We start from the raw sequence: 18,918 nt of genomic DNA on the forward strand, positions 1-18,918 counted from the left end.
GCCCAATGCAAACACCCTTCCACTTTCTCCCATCGTCCTCCAAACACAGACTTGAGAAATCCCTGGCTCTAAGCAACGACTTTTGTCTCAGCAGCACTTCTGAGACATCCTGCTCCTCCTCACTTCACACTTTGACAAGAGCTCTGTACACGGCCTTTAGAACATCAGCTCTAAGAAGCCAGAATGGATACAGGCTCAAGCGTTTATTCATCATACTCTAAGGGGATCCATCCGCTTTCGTTCAAATGAGCCACAAGCTGTTCCTTCTTACAAAACGTTATCAGTGGAGGGCAGCAGTCCTACACTGCTTACTTTCCAACTGAGGCTTAATTTATCCACAGAACGAACGACCCTTTGCTTTGTGTTCTTAAGACACATGCTCATACATACACAGAAACCCTGAAAACCTCTCTCAATAATTGCTTTCCTTTCCTTTGAAAACACATGGTCCTGATTTTCACAGCCCTGCCACATGCTGCACACGTGTACCAGGGCCCCGTGGAACGTTTCAGGTTAACCCTTCGGCACATTCCTCTACATACATCTAACCTCCTCGCTGTATCACAGTTCCTTCCGCACACAGCAGATGCTTCCTTTGCTGGCCTCTCCTAGACACAACTGTTCAGCACTGTCATCTGGGGTATGCTCAGCATTGCGGGGAGATGCACAGCCCTTTAGACAAGTGCTTCTCCCAAACACCACAAACGCCTGACAACGCCTCTGCTGCTTGTGCTGTCTAGGTCCAGGTATGGACACCACAGAGAAAATAAATGTTTCACATATGATTTGAAGTCCAGACAATGGCTATAATATCATGATTAAAAAAACCTATAAAACTGAGAGGGGTAAAGAAAATTTAAAATGACTTATAAAACACACCCAGACACACCTATAACATTTCACTTCTGACAGTAAAGTAAGTTCATGTTATTTTCCTTGAAAAGTGAACCACATGTGCGTTAGAACGATTTTTAAAAGGTCTGGTCCTTTAACCACAAAGCACATTGGGTAACACCTACCTTGTGCTCACCTGCTCTAACTGGGGAGGTGTTTATATAGGAGCACAGCACAACTGTGAATCAGTCCTTGTCTGCAACACTTGGGTTAGGCAGGTTCGGGGGATGGCTGGGGGCAGCTCTTCCTGAGAGGAGGGCCTGCAGTACCGGCCACCACTATATAAAGTTCATGTCGCCCTTCAGCTGCTTGGCTCAAATCTTCTTAGAAACAGGGTGTCTTAAATGCACCCATGCACCGTGACTGAGTGCAGGATGGCTCTGGCTGAAGACGGCAGCGCTGAGCTAGGCTGGCATCCAACAGGAGCCCCTTGAATATACCTACAGAAGCTCGACTTGCTAGGCTTGCTCTGGAAGCAAACTTGAAATAACTGTAAGTGAGAGTCTTACAGACCCTCCTTATGCACAGGTAACATCATAAGGACGCTCTCTGAATGGGCCACTCAATCTCCACAGTGATTGGCTCCTCCCCTGGCCTACTCTTGGTCCCTGACCAGCCCTTCCACCTTAGTCCCTGCAGCCTTCACTCTCCTGACATTTTTTTGGCCCAAATCAACTAACTGGTCTTGGTTTCCAAACCTTTCCGATCTGCATGAACAGTAAGATCTTGTGTTCACTCTTCTTTTCTAAGGAATCCTTCCTCCCATAGCTTACTGCTTGCCCTCCAATAATCCTTCCACTTGTCTTGTCCCTTCAGGACAGGCATTTCAAAATGCTCTTGTTTCTAGTGGCACCAACTGCCAATCTAATGAGAAGAATGACTCAGATTCGGAAAAAATTCACACTCAAAAATAGGACAAACAACTCCTTTGTGTGAGGTATCAATTCATCTCTAACAGTAAACCAAATAGTAAGGATGCAAGGCATCGTAGGAATGCAAAGACTGGCTCAAGGAATTTACAACTAAGTGTGGACACTCAAACAGGTACAAATACCCACAAAGGCGGCAAAGGATGGGTTAAAGAACAGAAGCAATGATTTGCCAGTGAAAAATAGGAGATCATTTCCAGATGAGGTGGGACTGGGGAATCAGGAAAGCTGGTCTGAGTAAATTGTCTTAATAGGTCGATACGCTAAGAGAAGGAATTAAGAGTTTTTAAAACCCAATTTGGTAGCAGAGGAAAATCCAAATCTTTTAAAAATGTTGAACCTTTAGTGGGATGAGAAAAATCATTATTTCCAGATGAGTGAAATTCTTTTTGTTAATTTGTTTGCTTGTATATCTTTCCCTATGTCTGTCTGTCTGTCTGTCTCTCTCTCTCTCTCTCACTCTCTCTCTCTCTCTCTCTCTTGCAGGAAGGGGTGGGTAAAAGTGGAGGAACCAGGTCATTTATATACAGCATAACAGAATATGATTAGGCCTGAAAAGGAAGAAACTTATGACAAGTACTGGAATATGAATGTTAAGCTAAATAGAGTCAGTCATGGTGGACAAGAGTTGAGTGACTCTCCTCAGATGAGCTACCTTAAGTAGTCAAACTTACAGAGACAACACAGTACAATCATGGTTGCCAAGACTGTGGCAAAAGGAAACAAGGACAGAGTTCCTGGCTAGCTTCAGTTTTATAAGATGAAAATATGAATACACGCAGATATAAAATATCATAAAGTTGTGCTCTTCAAATAGTTAGAACTAGGGCTGGGAATGACTCAGTGCATAAAGTGCTTGCTATGCACTGAGCTTGGAACCTCCACAGCCGGCAAAGCCGGGTACCGGGGACTGAGACAGGCTCCTGGATGAACTGTGGGTGCTAGGGTCAGTGAGAGGCCCTGTCTCAAAACCTAAGGGGAACAGCAATAGGAGCACTCTAGCCTCCACATGACGTACTCAGAAGAGACCCAGAGTTAGAAATGCAGATTCTTGGTTCATGACTGATGGTCTAACATGTGCTGGGCCCTGATCCCAGTTCCTAAAACACAGACAGAAAAGAAAGCTAAAATGTAATTTATAGATTGTATTTTGCCAAAGTCTTAAGTATTATTTCTAACAGGAGAGTTTGTTAATAAAAATTTTACTTTAGACAGTGAGTGCTCCCTTTGGGAGGCAGAGTTTTACTTTAAACCAGTGGTTCTCAACCTTCCTAATGCTAGGAACCTTTCATGTTCCTCATGTTACAGGGACCCTCCCCCCCCACCATAAGACTATTTTGTTGCTACTTCATAACTGCAAATTTGGTACTGTTATGCATCACAATGTAAGTATCTGATATGCAAGGTTCTGATATGTGACTCCTGTGAAAGGGATGTCTGACCCCTACAAGGGTTACAACCCACAGATTGAGACCTGCTCATCTAGACAGTGCACATTCTCCTTGGGAGGGGTGGATAATTTTCTACTTGAGCTTCTGCGGCAGCTGAATGTCACAGGTCACTTCAAGTTTCTTCTTCTTTTTTTTTTTTAAATTTCTTTTTTTTTCTTTTTTTTGTTTTGGATTTGGTTTTTTCGAGACAGGGTTTCTCTGTGTAGCTCTGTCTGTCTTAGAACTCACTCTGTAGACCAGGCTGGCCTCGAACTCAGAAATCCGCCTGCCTCTGCCTTCCAGAGTGCTTGGATTACGGGCGTGCGCCACCACTGAGATCCACACTGTACAGTGGGAATGAGAACATATACCTAGAACCATACCATATGGGAGGCTTGGACCCTGTACCTAGAACCACACCATACGGGAGGCCTGGACCCTGTACCTGGAACCACACTGTGCAGGAGGATAGGACCATGCCTTTGCTTTGTCTTCAGGAGTTCTATCTATTACAGTTGCCTAGGGTCTGGCAGCTAAAGTACACACAGCTCTTGCTGAGGACCCACATTCTACTCTCACCACCTGCATCACGTTTCTCACAACCACCTGTAGCAGTAGCTTCAGATCTGACACCTCTGGCCCTTCCAGGTACCCATACTAGTGTGTGTGTGTGTGTGTGTGTGTGTGTGTGTGTTTGTGTATCCCATAATATACACATATATACATAATTAAAAATAAAATAGTTCCTATGTAAACAACCTTTACCTTAATACAGTTACAATTTATTTTTAAAAAGAAAAACATCTAATGCATTTGAAATGAACTACCATGTATCCAAGTCACACTAGTTACAAAATGGCAGATACTGTTACACAAAAAACTAAGATAATAAAGATGCACATGACTCTTCCCTCTCCCAGTGGGGAAAAGAAAGAAGCCAACTTAAATAGGAAAAAAGGAACAGCTAGACAAATACAAATGCAGATCCCGAGAGAATTTAAAGGATGACAAGAGCTACCCTAAGACTGAAAAGCACTTTGGTAGATATGGAGTTCTGAAAGCAGATAATGCGAGAGAATTTTCCTTCACAAAAATATGCACGAAGATGGTGGAAAGAACAAAAAGTGGAGAAAGCAGAGGGGTAGAAATGCAGAGAAGTTATTAACAAACAAAATGACTTAAATTACTCTACCTTCTCGGGAACTTGAAAGGTCTGGATGGCCTGGAAAAAGGAAAAAGCAAAGAAATAATGATCAGAACAAAGTTACTTAATGTAAGAAGGCCTCCACTCCCACGCAAATGCTGGACTTGGTAACTCCCCACGTTAGCACTGGGCTTAGTACTCCCCCCCCCCACACACCCAGTGCTGGACTTAGTACTCCCCACACCACACACAGCAAAGCTGGACTTAGCACTCCCCACATGTATGTCAACGAACGTTGGACTTGGTACTCCCTCCCTCCATGCCAACACTGGGCTTAGCACCGATCCTGTGAAGACTTCCAGGAGGGTTGAGAGAGATAGCTCAGGGCATGTCAAACACATGTGGAGAAACTGAACCCCCACTGCAGGACCTTTGTACTCCAGAAGACAGTTCAAGTGGCAGAGCAGAGGCCGCACCTTTGAGGACTCCTGATGGAACCCCAACAGGACCTCAGGTGAGCTCCAGCACCCATGCCAGCAGAGTTGGTCCTCCCTCCCCTCCTCTCCCCCTCCCCCTCCCCCTCTCCTTCTCCCTCTCCCTTTCTTGACAGGAGTGCTGTCCCTAAGCCTCCGCTCATCCCCCAACCTGACACCACTACCTTCTTGGGTTAGAAATGCTGTCAGGTCAGACCATGAGGTCTGTGAGGGCCAAATGCATTATCTATGGAAGGACAGATTTTCTTCATGAACCTCAACCAAACAGGCTGCAACATGCTGCCTGCAGTCAGACCCCGGCTGTGATGAGCACACATCAGAGACTCATAAGAAAAGAAGGTATACTCATATCACAAGCTGTGTTGTTACAGTGCTTTTCATGAAGACAGTACTTCCATTAATATATAATGGGCTTATTATGTACAGATGTTTTCAGTACCAGAGAATGAACACACAGCCTCACACATGTGAAGCAAGTATATCAGCAGAGTTAGCAAAGACCCTCTTTTTAAAATGTTTACCGGATTCACCAAGTTGATTGCGCTTGTGTCGACCTCATTTTGCAGCTCAGGCCCGCCTTGAATGCGCCACCCTCTCACCTCACCTTCCTGAGCTGCTGGGATTACAGGCTTGCCTCACACATGTAGCTGCTGCTGCTGCTGCTATCATCATCATCATCATCATCATCATCATCATCATCATCATTATTACTTAAATAACTTAAATTTTCTCAGGTTCAATTCCAATACGATACATTTAAGCTATCTTGAGTAAACAAACCCCCTTTCCATTTTGTGTAAAGGGGCCATGAGAACAAAAATTTTTGAAGGTCTTTGTTAGTACAGACAGGTGTGTGACTGTCTGGGGACCCGACGACCACATTTCCTAGTTCAGATGTCCCCATGTCCCCACGTCCCCATGTGCTGCAGTGGAGTGCACTCAGAGGAAAACAGCCACCTGCAGTGCTGCCTCCAATCCTCCTGTCCCTCTTCAGCTCCTCCCCCAGGTCTAAGCCCACTCTGGGATTTATTGAGGAGGATTTTCTTTTGTATTTCCAGTTTCATTTGTCACTGAACTTCCTAAAATGTATTGCTCTAATGCCCAGCGAAGTCATGAGTGAGACAGACTCCATGGTGCTCACACTGTGAAATGCACTGTCTGTGAACTGTCTGCAGAACACGTGTGCTCTGCAATGCGCTCTTTACTCATGCATGTACTGAAAAGGTCACAATGGAGAAGCCGGAACAAGTGCTGAGAACAGAGGCTCAGGACTGGTTCTCTGAGAACTGCGTCCAGGTGCCCCAGCCCCGGCTTCAGAGACAAGCTCAGCTGGCTTTTGGTCTCTTGCATTCTCAGCATAAGAGCTGTATGGACTGAAGCTTCTTTAAGAAAAAAGTTTTATTTGAAAGAAAGTTATATAACTTCCCCTTAATCCTTCATAACCTCCAGCTCCTCCCATGTCTTCCTCCCACTCTCAAATCACATGCCTCCTTTTCTTTGATTATTACTGATATAAATACACCCTGCTGAGTCCACTTTTGTTGTTAGTGTGTCTGTGATTTCAAGGCTGATCACTCTGCAGTGGACATCTGGGACAAGTACTCCTATCTAGAGAGGCTGATCCTCACTGATGTGTGGTTCTCTGTATGGGGTGGGGCTGCAATAGTTCCCCTTCCACACCTACACACTCAGACACTGCCATTGCACCAGGGTCTTGTGTGTGCAACCCCCCCCCCCCAAGCTCCTTGTTGGCTAACCGTTGCTGTCTGTGCTGTAGCTGTGTGTCTGTGCAACCACGAGAGAAGGAAAGCCAGAGGGACAAGTGTAAAATGTTAGTCTCAAAAGAAGAGGAGGAGTTTCTTTTGAGACTCAAAGTCTGTTCCTAGTAAGAACAATATAGAAGAAGTTTGTGCTTTATGATATTCACAGCATTTCTAAGAATACTTAACCATACATTCTTTCTCTCTATGTAGAAACTATTTTAAACTCTATAAGACTACATGTCTAGAGAAGAAACATCTGTAGTCTCATCTCTATATCTCAGTGTAACATACAGCCCCCCTTGAAGAGATAAATCAATACTTGTTAGGTCAGTATGTGACCACTCTGCTCCTGTTCAAGGATGTAAAGTTAGTACCAGTAGGAATAAAAGCAAGAAGCTGGGGGAACAAACAACATCAAGTTTGTGGGTATACTTAATGTCTGCCTGTCTGTCTGTCTGTCTATCCCCCCATACACACTCAGTGTCAGCGTGCTGGGCTACTTTACATTTTCCTAAGCTTTTCCCCTTTGGTTTATGTCTCTGCATCCTATAGCAGGGGCCCTATGACTCAGTCTCTCAGGAACTCTTACTTGGATGGTTAAATAAAAAAAAAATTAAAAAAAAGCACACTACATGCACTCTGTGACCATGGAAGTGTAACTTAAGCATCTGTGTTCAGTGGGCACCCTCCATATAAACCACATAGAGGGGGTACTGTCTTCTCTGGTTTAGGACTTGGGCTATTTATAAATATCCTGAGAATGTTGACTATAAAATCATCCATGCTTTGGTAGCTTCCCCCCGCCCATACCTTTTATATTTATTTCTCCATGCCTAATTCAATAATAATTTTTCTTAATAGCAATTGTCTTTATCTAATTTTCCTAAGGCAGTAAGGTAGTAATTTTCTATACACACACACACACACACATACACAGAGAGCTTTCTTTTCCTGCCTATACACAAATTGAGTGTGTTTAAGAACTTTTAAATTAGAAGTCATAATTACAAAGACGGGACTGCTTAGCTCCCATGAGTTTGGTAAGCACTAGTGTCACATGCTGGGAGGAGGACCATGTATTTGGAGCAGAGACCAGCTCCCCCACTCACTGCACAGCATTGCTGGGGCTGGGGTTGCACAGAGGGACAGCTGAGCTGGCAGAGCTAGCACACCTCAGAAGCAAAGCATCCTTTCCACAAAGGTGCTCACTCCTGGTCAAGAAACTCATTCATTTCTTTTGAATAAATCCATAGGAGAACCCATGACCCAGATCTTCAAATGTTATATATTAATTTTAATTTTAGCAGTATTGAGATATAATTCACATACCGCATATATATCCACTTAACATAATATATGTGCATATATGTATTTTTTAACATTTTCACAGAGCTGAGTAACCAAACCCACAACTACACGCTGACACTCAGAGAGACGAGCCACAGGAGTGGCACGGACGGAGCTGTTACTGTGCTCTGAGGAGAACGTATTCTACATGCAGAGAGACTATGGCACTGAGCAGGGACATCAGCCAGTGCATGTCACCCTGCGTCACACAGGATGCGCACAAGAGATGTTGCTGTCCTTAGAGCAAAAATGCTCCATACAGCTGAAATTCTCAACTACTTCATAGAAAGAATTCTCAGAGAAATCTGACTTTGCGGAATCCATTTGGGCTGTAACACAGAAGCATTCTCTGCCCCCCTCAGTCCCATCCCTTTTTTGTTTCTAAGCTGAGAAGCTGATGTGGATGTCTGACCATCACCCCCTGCGGAGAGGGAGCATTCCCACTGCTTGAGTGCAGACTTCATTTTACTTTAACTATGTAGTATGTAGAGACTGCCAACATCAGCTGAAACGAGAAATTGAGGTTGCCACAAAGATACTCCCTCCTAGAGAAACATTAGATCCTTTTGAAGTTTCTGCACTGCCAGGCATGGCAAGCAGATGTTAGAACATTCCCCCACCCCACAGGTAAAACCACTCAAAGCCCTGCTCAGCAGGGCCGCTTTCTCCACCCCTCCTGCCTGGAACTGAACCTGCAGACCATGCAAAGGAAGTGTGACTTAGAGAGTCCACTCCATCAGAGTGTTCACATTTACCCTTCAGTGCCCAGTGCTAATCAACACACACACACACAGAGACACACACACACAGACACACACACATACACACACACATGATCTTTTTGCTGGGTTAATTCATCTTTTAGTATCACATGCCTGCTTCCAGACAGTCAAACCATCCAACCCGAGAAACAACAGCCTTTAGCAGTGTCAGTCAGGTTTAGCCTTTTTCTTGCAGAGAAAAGGCCTCAGGACAGATGGCAGTTGGACACTGTAGTGTGGTTCTTGTCAGTTCCCCAGCCATAGACTCACTGCAGTACCAGTCTCTTCCTCAAGAGAGCATCAAGCAGGCTTTTCAAAAGCTCCTGCAGACTGGAGTGCCCATCATTAGTAACTGTCACCAGCACCTCAGCCAGGGTAGCGCAACAGTGCTAGGAAGCTCAGTTCCTATCCTCTGATGGCCAGTGAGTGCCCGGTGTGCCTGTTCTCACTGAAGAGGGCAACCAGTCAGTGGGGAGGGCAGGGAGGTAACTGGAGCTCTCAAAGAAGGTAACAACAAAAGAAGCGGAAAAACAGCAAAGTTCCCAGGAGACTGGGCCGGGAAGCCAACAACCGGGCTCTAGGCTCGCTCCCCTTGACTTCCTTCTTTTCATATTTTTGGAGGAGGGACCGTAGGACAAAAGAGTGAAGATATGATATGAAAAACCTGCCTCCGGATGGGGCGTACCTGGCAACCAAAGAATGACCACTGCAGGTGGTAAAAGGACAGTGCAGCCTTATACATTCCAACCAGCTCCTGGCAGGTGGGAAGCGCAAACCTACAAAAGATGGCTCTGGGTATGTCTGAGCTCTCCGGCAGTCTCCACAGCAATGCCGGAAGTGCATCAAGCGGCACGCTGGGTCTCTGCAGCAGCAGCACTGCGCAGAGCCAAGGCGTCGCTGCTGTAAGGGGACACTTGGGAAGTGCTGGTGTGTAGGGAGAAAGAATCTGAAAAAGAGGAGGCTGTGCTTTGATGAGCACTCTTTCAAAGATTTCCAACAAAAACAAAGCCATTCCTCATCATTAAGCATTTCCATGAATCATCTCTGGCTCACAGCTACATCTGAGGATGAAACAGATACCCGGAGACAAGCTGAGCCTGCACCCTAGAGCATTTCTCACGCACCACAGATGAATGTTTACGGCCTGTGTCAAGTGACTGGAGGGAAGACAGTAACCACAACTGTGTGCGTAATGCATTTTCGGAATGCTTAAGAGATGTGGATTAAAAATGTTGCCTATCTTGATATCTAGAAGTAGCCCAACAGACGATAGGCTACTACACAAAATAAACCAAGAGGTGAGAGGAAAGTAGGGGTAGAGATTAACGCTTGCAAATACCATATGCTTCCTAAATATTAAAAATGTAAATTTACCATATGCTCAATATATATTTTAATTATGAGGAGCCTATGTATGAGAATAGTGGAATCAGAAGATACGTGGGAGAAGAGGGGATTTATCCAAACTTCATGGAAAAAGTCCCTGCATTACTCAAGACTTGGGGGTTAGCATGGGAGCAGTTTTCTGAAAATCACTGATCACTGACTACTACTGTTCTTTTGGAAATGCTGTCAGGCATGGTTAAGTGATACAGACGACTCCTGAAGAAGCAGGCACAAAGCTCTCCCCTTAGCTTCAGTGACACTTGCTAATAATGGAATATAAAAATGGGTAGGGACTAGGGGTGGGGCTCAGTGGCAGAGCACCTGTTGAGTGTGTACAGACCCTGCAATGAGTCTCGGTGTTGTTAAAGAGATGGCATAATTCCCACAAGTCCAACTGGTGTGGGGCCTTTAGGGACTGTAAGAAACCTCAAGAGCTACTCATTCTAAGGAGAGAACGTCTCAAGCCAAGAGTCATTGGTAGGAGAGCCGTGTCAATCATCCACGCCCAGCCCTGGAAAAGAGAAGCTACACACTGGGGCATTAGTGCCTGCTAGCTGAAAATGGACAAGAGGGCAGAGTGGGAAAAGCTTTCTCAGCAGCAAGCGTTCCAGGCAGACGAGAGGGGGTGTGTGCAGGATGCTCATGAGGTCTGGGGTGAGTGCCAATCTAGCAGCATGGATGCCGGAATGAAAGGTGGTGTGCCCGTGCCATGGGACACTGCACAGAATAAACACACACACACACAAACACACACACACACACACACAGAGACACACCATACACATGCTGACATGCAAAGGGCTACATGACAAAGCTAAGTGCCCAGCAAGTCATACACTGGTTACATGAGCCACGTACAAACGTACAGATGCATTTATGAACAGGGAAGGGAACAAACCAAACTAGTTTATCCCAGGGGACACAGGACAGATGAGAAGAGGAGCAGGAGTGGCCTCTACCTTGTATGTTTTCAGTTTTTCAAGACTACCATGTAGATTAAAAGAAGCAGCATTATACCCCAATAAGAAGCTTTCTAAGAACTTAAAATAGATTGAGTTTAAAAACTATACTTAATTCTATTTAAGTCAAATATTTACTACACCTAAACTAAGTGTTACCAAGTGTTCTCGCCATCATTGGAATCACCTGTGATTAAGCTCATTAAGCTAATCCAAGCATTCCAGTCCCCATCCTGGGATCTGGTACACTAGGTCCTGGAGTACAGGCTACATGGCCATAGCTTGTGCTGCTGCATAGTGCAAGCTGCCAGGAACATGTGACCTGCAGGTCAGCACACGGAGACCAACACAAGAAAGCACTCCGAATTTAAAGGCACTCTTAAAGCAGGTGCACACAGTCACCAAGAACCTGAAGGAGGAGGAGGGATCAAGAGACAAAGGTGGGGACAGGAACAGGAAGTCGCTCAAGCTCCAAAAGCAAGAACTGGTCTGGGAGAAGCGGCTGCTCTGCAGGACTGATCTGATAGTCCTGGCAGGATAAACTTGAGAAGACAAATGCTAAAGACAAGAAGCCCAGCTTGGGAGGTGCTTCAGTGAGAGAGCTTGGTATAAAATGTGACCCCAGGAAAATGTGTAAGAATTTAACTTCCACGGCTGAGGAAGCCTCTCAAAAATCTTTGTAAACATATGAATCAAGATTACAAATATTAGGTGTTCTAACTGTATATGGTATTACAAGAAAAATGAGTATATGGGTTAAACAAAAGTTTGCACTTGGTAGGACTACTGTAACATTTCCAAATTCACCACCATTGGGTATTGATAGGGGATGGTACATGTTCAGTAAGTAAACAGGGCCTATGTTACCACACTTAGCTTCAGACATGAAGTTCTTTCTGAGCCTCCTCATGTGAAGTCAGCGACAATCTGGGTGATAACAAAGTGTTGTCCACAGCCCTGCTCTGGGGGTTGAGGCAGTTTTGTGTTTTGGTGGCTTTTATTAAGCTGAACACAATTATATTTCATTAAGATAAGACACACAAGTACTGCTGCTTTCAAAACATTATGGGTCATGTCCGAAAAACTCACTTGTATGTCTTCATTACAAACCACATGTTACTCACATGAGATTCTTTCTGTAGGTGATTACACCTCAGTGGAAGCAAGCATGTGCCTTAAGTAAGCTCAGACCAAATGCTTAGTTTGTATGCAATCTAAGATTGACTCTCTTATGGCAGGCCAAGGCTTTTATTAATAGAGAGCAAAATATAAGCAGGAGCTGGAAAGGTGTCTCGGTGGGTGGTTAAGTGCATTTGCTTCTCTTCCCAAGGACCTGGGTTTGATTCCCAGCATCCACAGGGAGGCTCACAACCAGTTCTGACAGGAACCTGATGTCCTCTTCTGACTTCTGTCACCTCATGTGCGCAGTGCATAGATACACATGGAGGCAAAACACCCATAAACATAAAGTAAATGTAACATAAATAATATAAATGCAACCACCATTCCTAAACTCCTGCTCTTCGTAATCTAAATTTGTGTAATTGTTAGTACATCTACATTCAAAGTAGGCATTGCAAACCCTTCTCAATGTTCATCTTCTCAAATTCATCTTTCCTGAATTCCAACTCAAACAAGGCTCCGGGGAAAGGAGTTAAACATAATATCAATCTACCGTATCCCACAGAATTCCAAAGTACAAGTGACCCCTTGCAGCTGTTGTGCTATCTATCCACTTCTCAGGAGGAGGGGGAGAGTCTAATGTATCATCCAATGTCTACAGCGACTCCCGTTACACTTCTGAGAACAGGAAGTGGGCAGACTTATTTTCCCTTGCATTTTACTTTTTTAACTTTTTATTGATTCTTTGTGAATTTCACATCACATACCCCAGCCCCACTCATTTCCTTGTCGTCTTATATATGCCCGTGCAACTTCCCTTTCCAAAATTAAAAAAAAATAAAAGAAAGAAAAAAAGAAAGAAAGAAAGAAAGGAACGAAGGAAGGAACGAAGGAAGACAGAAAAGGGAAAAACAAAACATAGCAAACATCTCATTGTGGGAACTGTAGTGTGTCAGTGTGTCCCGCAGTCTGTCCCTCTGTCCACATATCTTCACTTGCAAATGTTCACTGCAATGAGCCATGGGGCTGGTTCTGGATCTCTGGCTTCTGCAGCACCATCAACATCGGACTCCTCCTAGTTATACTGTTGTTGCCATGGAGACCCTGGTCAGTTCTCCCACACATCTCAACTCTTCGAGGATGATATAGAGTTTAGAGGTGGGCCAACTCAGAGAGAGCCCTGGACCCGGACCTGGGTGGCAGCTGAGCTGGTCGGCATGCTGCCTCTCCCTATTCACAACCCCAGGGCAAGCTCTCCAGCCCCGCTATGGTTAGGTCACCCAATGCCACCATCTGCAGGAGGCAGGATCAGCGCTCCTGCTCTCACTCCCTCTGGCCAGTGCATCTGCACCCAGACCTCCAAGGCCAGCTCCACTGTGCTGCCCAGTTATGGTGCAAGACCCACTCTCCCAAGTGCTGCGGCTTGTGAGGGGCGGGGCCAGCTCTCCCCTCCCACCCTTCTCACTCATGTCCTCACTATCAGGGCCAGCTCCACTGTGCTGCCCAGGTGAGAAGCAGGGTCCACTCTCTAGAGTATGCAGCCTCTGAGGGACAGAACCAGCTCACCCACTCCTGTGATCCTGAGGCAGCTCTCCAAACTGCCACAGATGGTGAGGGCCAAGAAAGCATCACCCCATACCCACACCGCCTCAGGGCAGAGGGGTGACAGGCCAGCTCTCCTGCGCTCTCACCCTTGGGGCTGGCTGGCCTGTGCCCCCATCACAGGGTCAGCTCTGCTGTACCATTCAGGGGCAGTGTAGGGCCCACAGACCCAGCCCCCAGGAGCTCACCCTGACTGCTGCGGTGCTTGCAGTGGCCAGTGAGGGGGCGGGGCCAGTTCTGCACAGCCCTGACATCCACATGGTCCCAGCAGCTGCTCCACCAGAGACATCCCCATGTTCTTTAGTAGTAATATGAGCCACGGACACTGAGACTGCCCACGTGCTGTGCTGCTACTGTGGCGTGGCAGACCCAGACACGGCCCTCAGCAGCAGCTCAGGCTCGGACCTCACCATGGCCACTCACAGGAAGATACTCCTCTCCACCCTTGAGTCTCCAGTTCCATCTCTCTTCACAATGCTCAAAGGCTCCACGTCTCTTTCTCTCTCATCTGTCCACCACACAGGCTCACACTGTGGTGGCTCCTGCTGCAGGCTGGCCGTGTGGCTCATGGGGTCCTAGGGGACCTCCTCAGTCCAACCTATGTGAAGTGATGGCAAGTATCTGTGCTGTGCACTGGCAGGCAGGCCTCTGGGCCTCTTTCCCTGCCCACACAGTTCAGCATGGTAGTACAACAGGTCTCTTGTATTTTTACCTCCTCCTGTGCTGTGCTGCCTGCATTTGATTTGATTTGATTTGTGTGTGTGTGTGTGTGTGTGTGTGTGTGTATGTGTGTGTGTGTGTATCTGAGGCATGAAATAGCTTTGATCACCAAGCCAGGCATCAAGATAAAGACTGTCATCTGCTCTGCCCTGACAAAACACCACCAACAAGGTGTCTCTTTGCCTATTGCCAAGGGGTAACATTTTACATTTTTAACCAAAAAATCAAATGTATGTGAGTTGGGGTTAGTTCAATCCCAGTGCACTTTCCTCCACACATACGAGTCCCAAGTTCAAATTCTCACATCTCATGTCCACCCACCCTTGCCCCATAATTAACTCAGTGACTATCAAGAGCTTTATGTAAACAAAGGTCAAAGCAAAACTCAGTTTTGACACAGACAGCCCTGACCCTGAAGGAAACTCTTCCCCATCCAAGCCTAATTAACAAGGAAAACAAAAACCAACTGAGCTTAAGAGAACTGCACTATGGACAAACACCAATGCTCTACGGGTGGGAAAGCCTGTGTGGACTTTTGTCCTGTTGACTCTGCCAGCTGGGCATCCAGGCTCAACTGTTCCGCTTTCTGTTTTGTGGTACCAGGTACTGGACTCAGGCCTGTGTATGCCCGGTGCTACTGGGCCTCGCCTCCCACCTCTAAAACTCTACATTCATTGCATTTTTCTTGCGAGACAAGGTCTCATGTGGGCTGATCAGGCCCCAAACTCCCTCTGTAGTCAAGGCTAGCCTTGAGCTCTGGATCCTCCTGCCTCTGCCTCCCAAGTACTAGGATCCTAGGCCTGTTCCACCAGACTCCGCCTTCTTTGCAATTCCAAAACCAGTTATATATGCTAGCAAAAGCCAAGTAATGATGTCACAATATTTAGAAGCACAGTGAAAGGATGACTTTTTAATAGAAAGGCCATGATGAGAAATCCGAAGATCTGTTTCCAACTGGGCTTTCACCTCTCTGGCTCCAATTTCCTCATCTGTGAAATAGAGTCGAATTAAATTGTTTCCCAGCTCCTTTCCTGCTGTGAAATTCTATTACATTCTGCTCTGGAGTTTTAGACAACTGCAATCACGGTATCTTCTGTCTCCTGGGAAGGATTTCAACACTGCCAGGATAAAAGCTGCTGAACTAAGCATCCCAACCAAACTCCTGCCTTAAACATGTCACGTATGGGCCAATAGAAAGCTCCAGGTTTAAGAGTTTAAGTATCTAAAGTAAAGATTTAATGGTGAAAATAAGTTTATCGAAAATAAAAATGCTCAAACCTGATCGGAGCAAAGGGCAGAATCCCCAGGTGCTGACTTCAGAAGAGCTCAGACCCGGGTGAGTGAGGGAGCCTGACACAGAGGGAAGTGCGTGAGCTGAGCGGAGGCTAACATCTGTGGGCACTGCCTGCACGGCAAACGCTAAGGGAAACAATGCCAGGCTATTAGAACCCTGGTGAGGAGCGGCTGGCAATCACCCAGCTCACCTCACGGGTCTAACTGCAACAGCAAAAATCAAAGTGCGTTCAGTTGAAAGGGCTACTTTAAATTCCAAAAGCATTTGCCCTGTGTTTCCCGTCTAGTGTCAGAAAGAGCACATATAACCTCTACCTCTTTTAAATTCTAGAAATGTACGTTTAATGAGTTTTTCATCAAGTGTTTTGTCCATTTTAAAATGTGAACTTTGAGGTAGGATGCTGGCTGCCTCTAGCGCGTTCAAGGCCCGGGCTGAGGTTCAGTCCCCAGAACTGCAGAAAGAAAATATGGACTTGAATTTTTAAGGGAGGAGAAAAGCTTTCATTCAAAGGTATTTTCTTCTTGATGTTGATTTTGTTGTCTGATTATAAAACATATACATTTGTTTTAAGTCTGAAAAATGAAGACTGTTAAAAGGAACAGAATACTCATCCACACTTTCAGGCAGATAAAGCCTGTGACATCCCCTTGTGCCTGACTTGGACACTGAACATGTGCATGACCAGGGCCATAATGTGGTAGCACTTTGAGTTATTATTTTCCATATACTGCAGTTCTTCTGAGAAGCAGTTTATTAGACTGCCATAACTTATTCCAATCACATAACTGCAATCACATTACTTATCTCTTAATTTACATATATTGTCCTTACTCAAAGAAATCTCAAATTAATGCTATGACATATTATAACTCTGACAAATATTTCTATCCTAATTAGTGATGGGTGTATTAATTTTTTTAAAAATTGTGTGTGTGTGTGTGTGTGTGTGTTTGTAGTAAATAAGTTTATACTTCTAGCCCATGGGTCCTGGAGATTTAACTTAGGTTGTCAGGTGTGGTGGCAAATGTCTTTATCCCTGAGCCATCTTGGCTACTTAACACTTTTTAACATGATTTTTTTTCTGACACACATTTAAGACCTTTCAATTTGTAATTCTTTTCATAATTTCTATGAGTACTACTGTAGTCGTTTTGATCTAACACTGGGTTTCCTCCTTCCACTTGTTGAAGATCTAGGCGAGCTCAATCAGTTTGTGATATTTCAATTCTTATCTTCAGAAGTGCCTTATGTTAAAGGAGAAGACAAAGATCCAAACGGCTACTCCGACAAAGTGCACAAGAATAACATTTTGCGGCACACCCATGGCCCAGGGAACAGAATTTTCAGAGTCTGGCTGAACCATCCTGGTCCCAGCTAGTGCTAGATGATAAATGGTATTTGTTTATTTGTGCTTAGTTAGCAGCGGGGATGCATGTGGGCTTGAGACTGACTTCTAGGTTTATGACAGGAGCGACGGAACCTTGACGGTACTTGGTGTGTTTAGTTAGCCAGCTTTAAGGCAACAGGACCTGAAAAATTATGGTGATCGAGGATCTATTTCTGTCTCCTGACTTCCAGTCTGAGTCTAAGGCTGGAGAAAGGTCAGGAGCCACTGAGGTAGGGGGTTTAACTCACTCCAGGTCCAGTCTCACCTGTCCAGGGGCAGCCATTGGTCTGTCTACCAATTCCTTTCACAGACTAACACTGCTTTATTTGGAGCTCAAAGTAGGGAAGTCCCACTATAGACTGCATTTAGGAAACCCTAGTTCCCTTTAAAAATTACAGTGTTACTCTGACATCTATAATCTGAAGGTATTTCAATTAAATTAATCCAGAACATAATTTCAGACCAAAAGAGACTATTAAATGGACCATCAGTCAGAAACAGGGACATACATATTCTCCATGGCACATACATGCTAATCACAACCCAGAACAAAGACCCTGAAGGAACTGCCAAAGCCTTTGGCCTCAATTCCCTAACAGGACTGCAGCACTCTCACACACTTTCTTCATGAACTGACATTTCCTACAAAGGAAAGCCGTGAGGGATTCCCAGTCAACTGAGCATGCTAAGTTTCCCAGACCCATATTACAGGATGAGGCATGAAAGAAAGAAGGCCCGTGACTTTAGCCAAGGCTTTCTTCTGTCATAAGTGTTCAAATCACCCTCCCATGCCTTCTCCCTGACCCCAAGTCTGACTGACTCTTCCATCTGGAAAGTTTAAATCTTTCTAGTCTTGGTGTGCTTGTCTCCTGTCGTCTTGGATGCAGCGATGGGAAGATGTATGACTACCTTCCCTGAGCAGGGCAGCCCGAGGACAGCCCGTTACTTTCTCGGCAGTACTAAATCATCCGTTTTGTCATCTCTTCTCCACCCTAAAATTCCAACACACTAAGCACTGCGGAGTAAAAAAAAAAAAACAAAAAAAAAAAAACCAAGAGATATAATTTCTGCTCTCGAAGACCAAAATAGGAAGATGAGAGGCTCTTGGAGATTCAAGTAGGGCAAAAGACAAGAAACGGATCAATAAGCTCATGTCCTAAGGTTTCACACTCTGTGAGACTCAAATCAAAATGCCAATCATATTCAGGATCCTGAAATCAGGGGAAAATCCAAGCAGCACAGTGAAGAACGGTCCCAGAACACCGGGAGCAGGTGGGACAGCTGGCAGGCTCACGCTCCACCAGCCTCCATCCTCTGCTGACCCAGGGACCCTTCACTGCCAGGGAAAGGCCAAGATGGTGAAAAGAAGCTTGAGGATGCAGATGGCGCTCTCGAAGCCCTCACACTGCCCTCCTTCCATCCCACTGACATCTTCAGAAAAGGCAGGGAACTCACATATAGTCTGATGGGTATTTGCACATGCACATATCTATATAGCCACTGCTCACACCACGACACATAGTCTGATGGGTGTTTGCACATGCACACATCTATACAGCCACTGCTCACACCACGACACATAGTCTGATGGGTGTTTGCACATGCACACATCTATACAGCCACTGCTCACACCATGACACATAGTCTGATGGGTGTTTGCACATGCACACATCTATACAGCCACTG

General features: G+C 45.4%; 1 protein-coding gene across 3 annotated transcripts in view; it reads right to left on the reverse strand.

Annotated features, from left to right (window-relative positions):
• Disp1 (dispatched RND transporter family member 1) overlaps positions 1-18,918 on the reverse strand; it is a 143,293-nt gene that overhangs the window by 14,820 nt on the left and 109,555 nt on the right. For all 3 annotated transcript variants that reach the window (XM_052200369.1, XM_052200370.1, XM_052200371.1), the window contains one exon: positions 4,446-4,475. In XM_052200369.1, the coding sequence (XP_052056329.1) occupies positions 4,446-4,475 (30 nt within the window). The remainder of the gene's footprint in view (positions 1-4,445; positions 4,476-18,918) is intronic.

Source organism: Apodemus sylvaticus, chromosome 12, assembly GCF_947179515.1.
Source record: "Apodemus sylvaticus chromosome 12, mApoSyl1.1, whole genome shotgun sequence".
NCBI lineage: Eukaryota > Metazoa > Chordata > Mammalia > Rodentia > Muridae > Apodemus > Apodemus sylvaticus.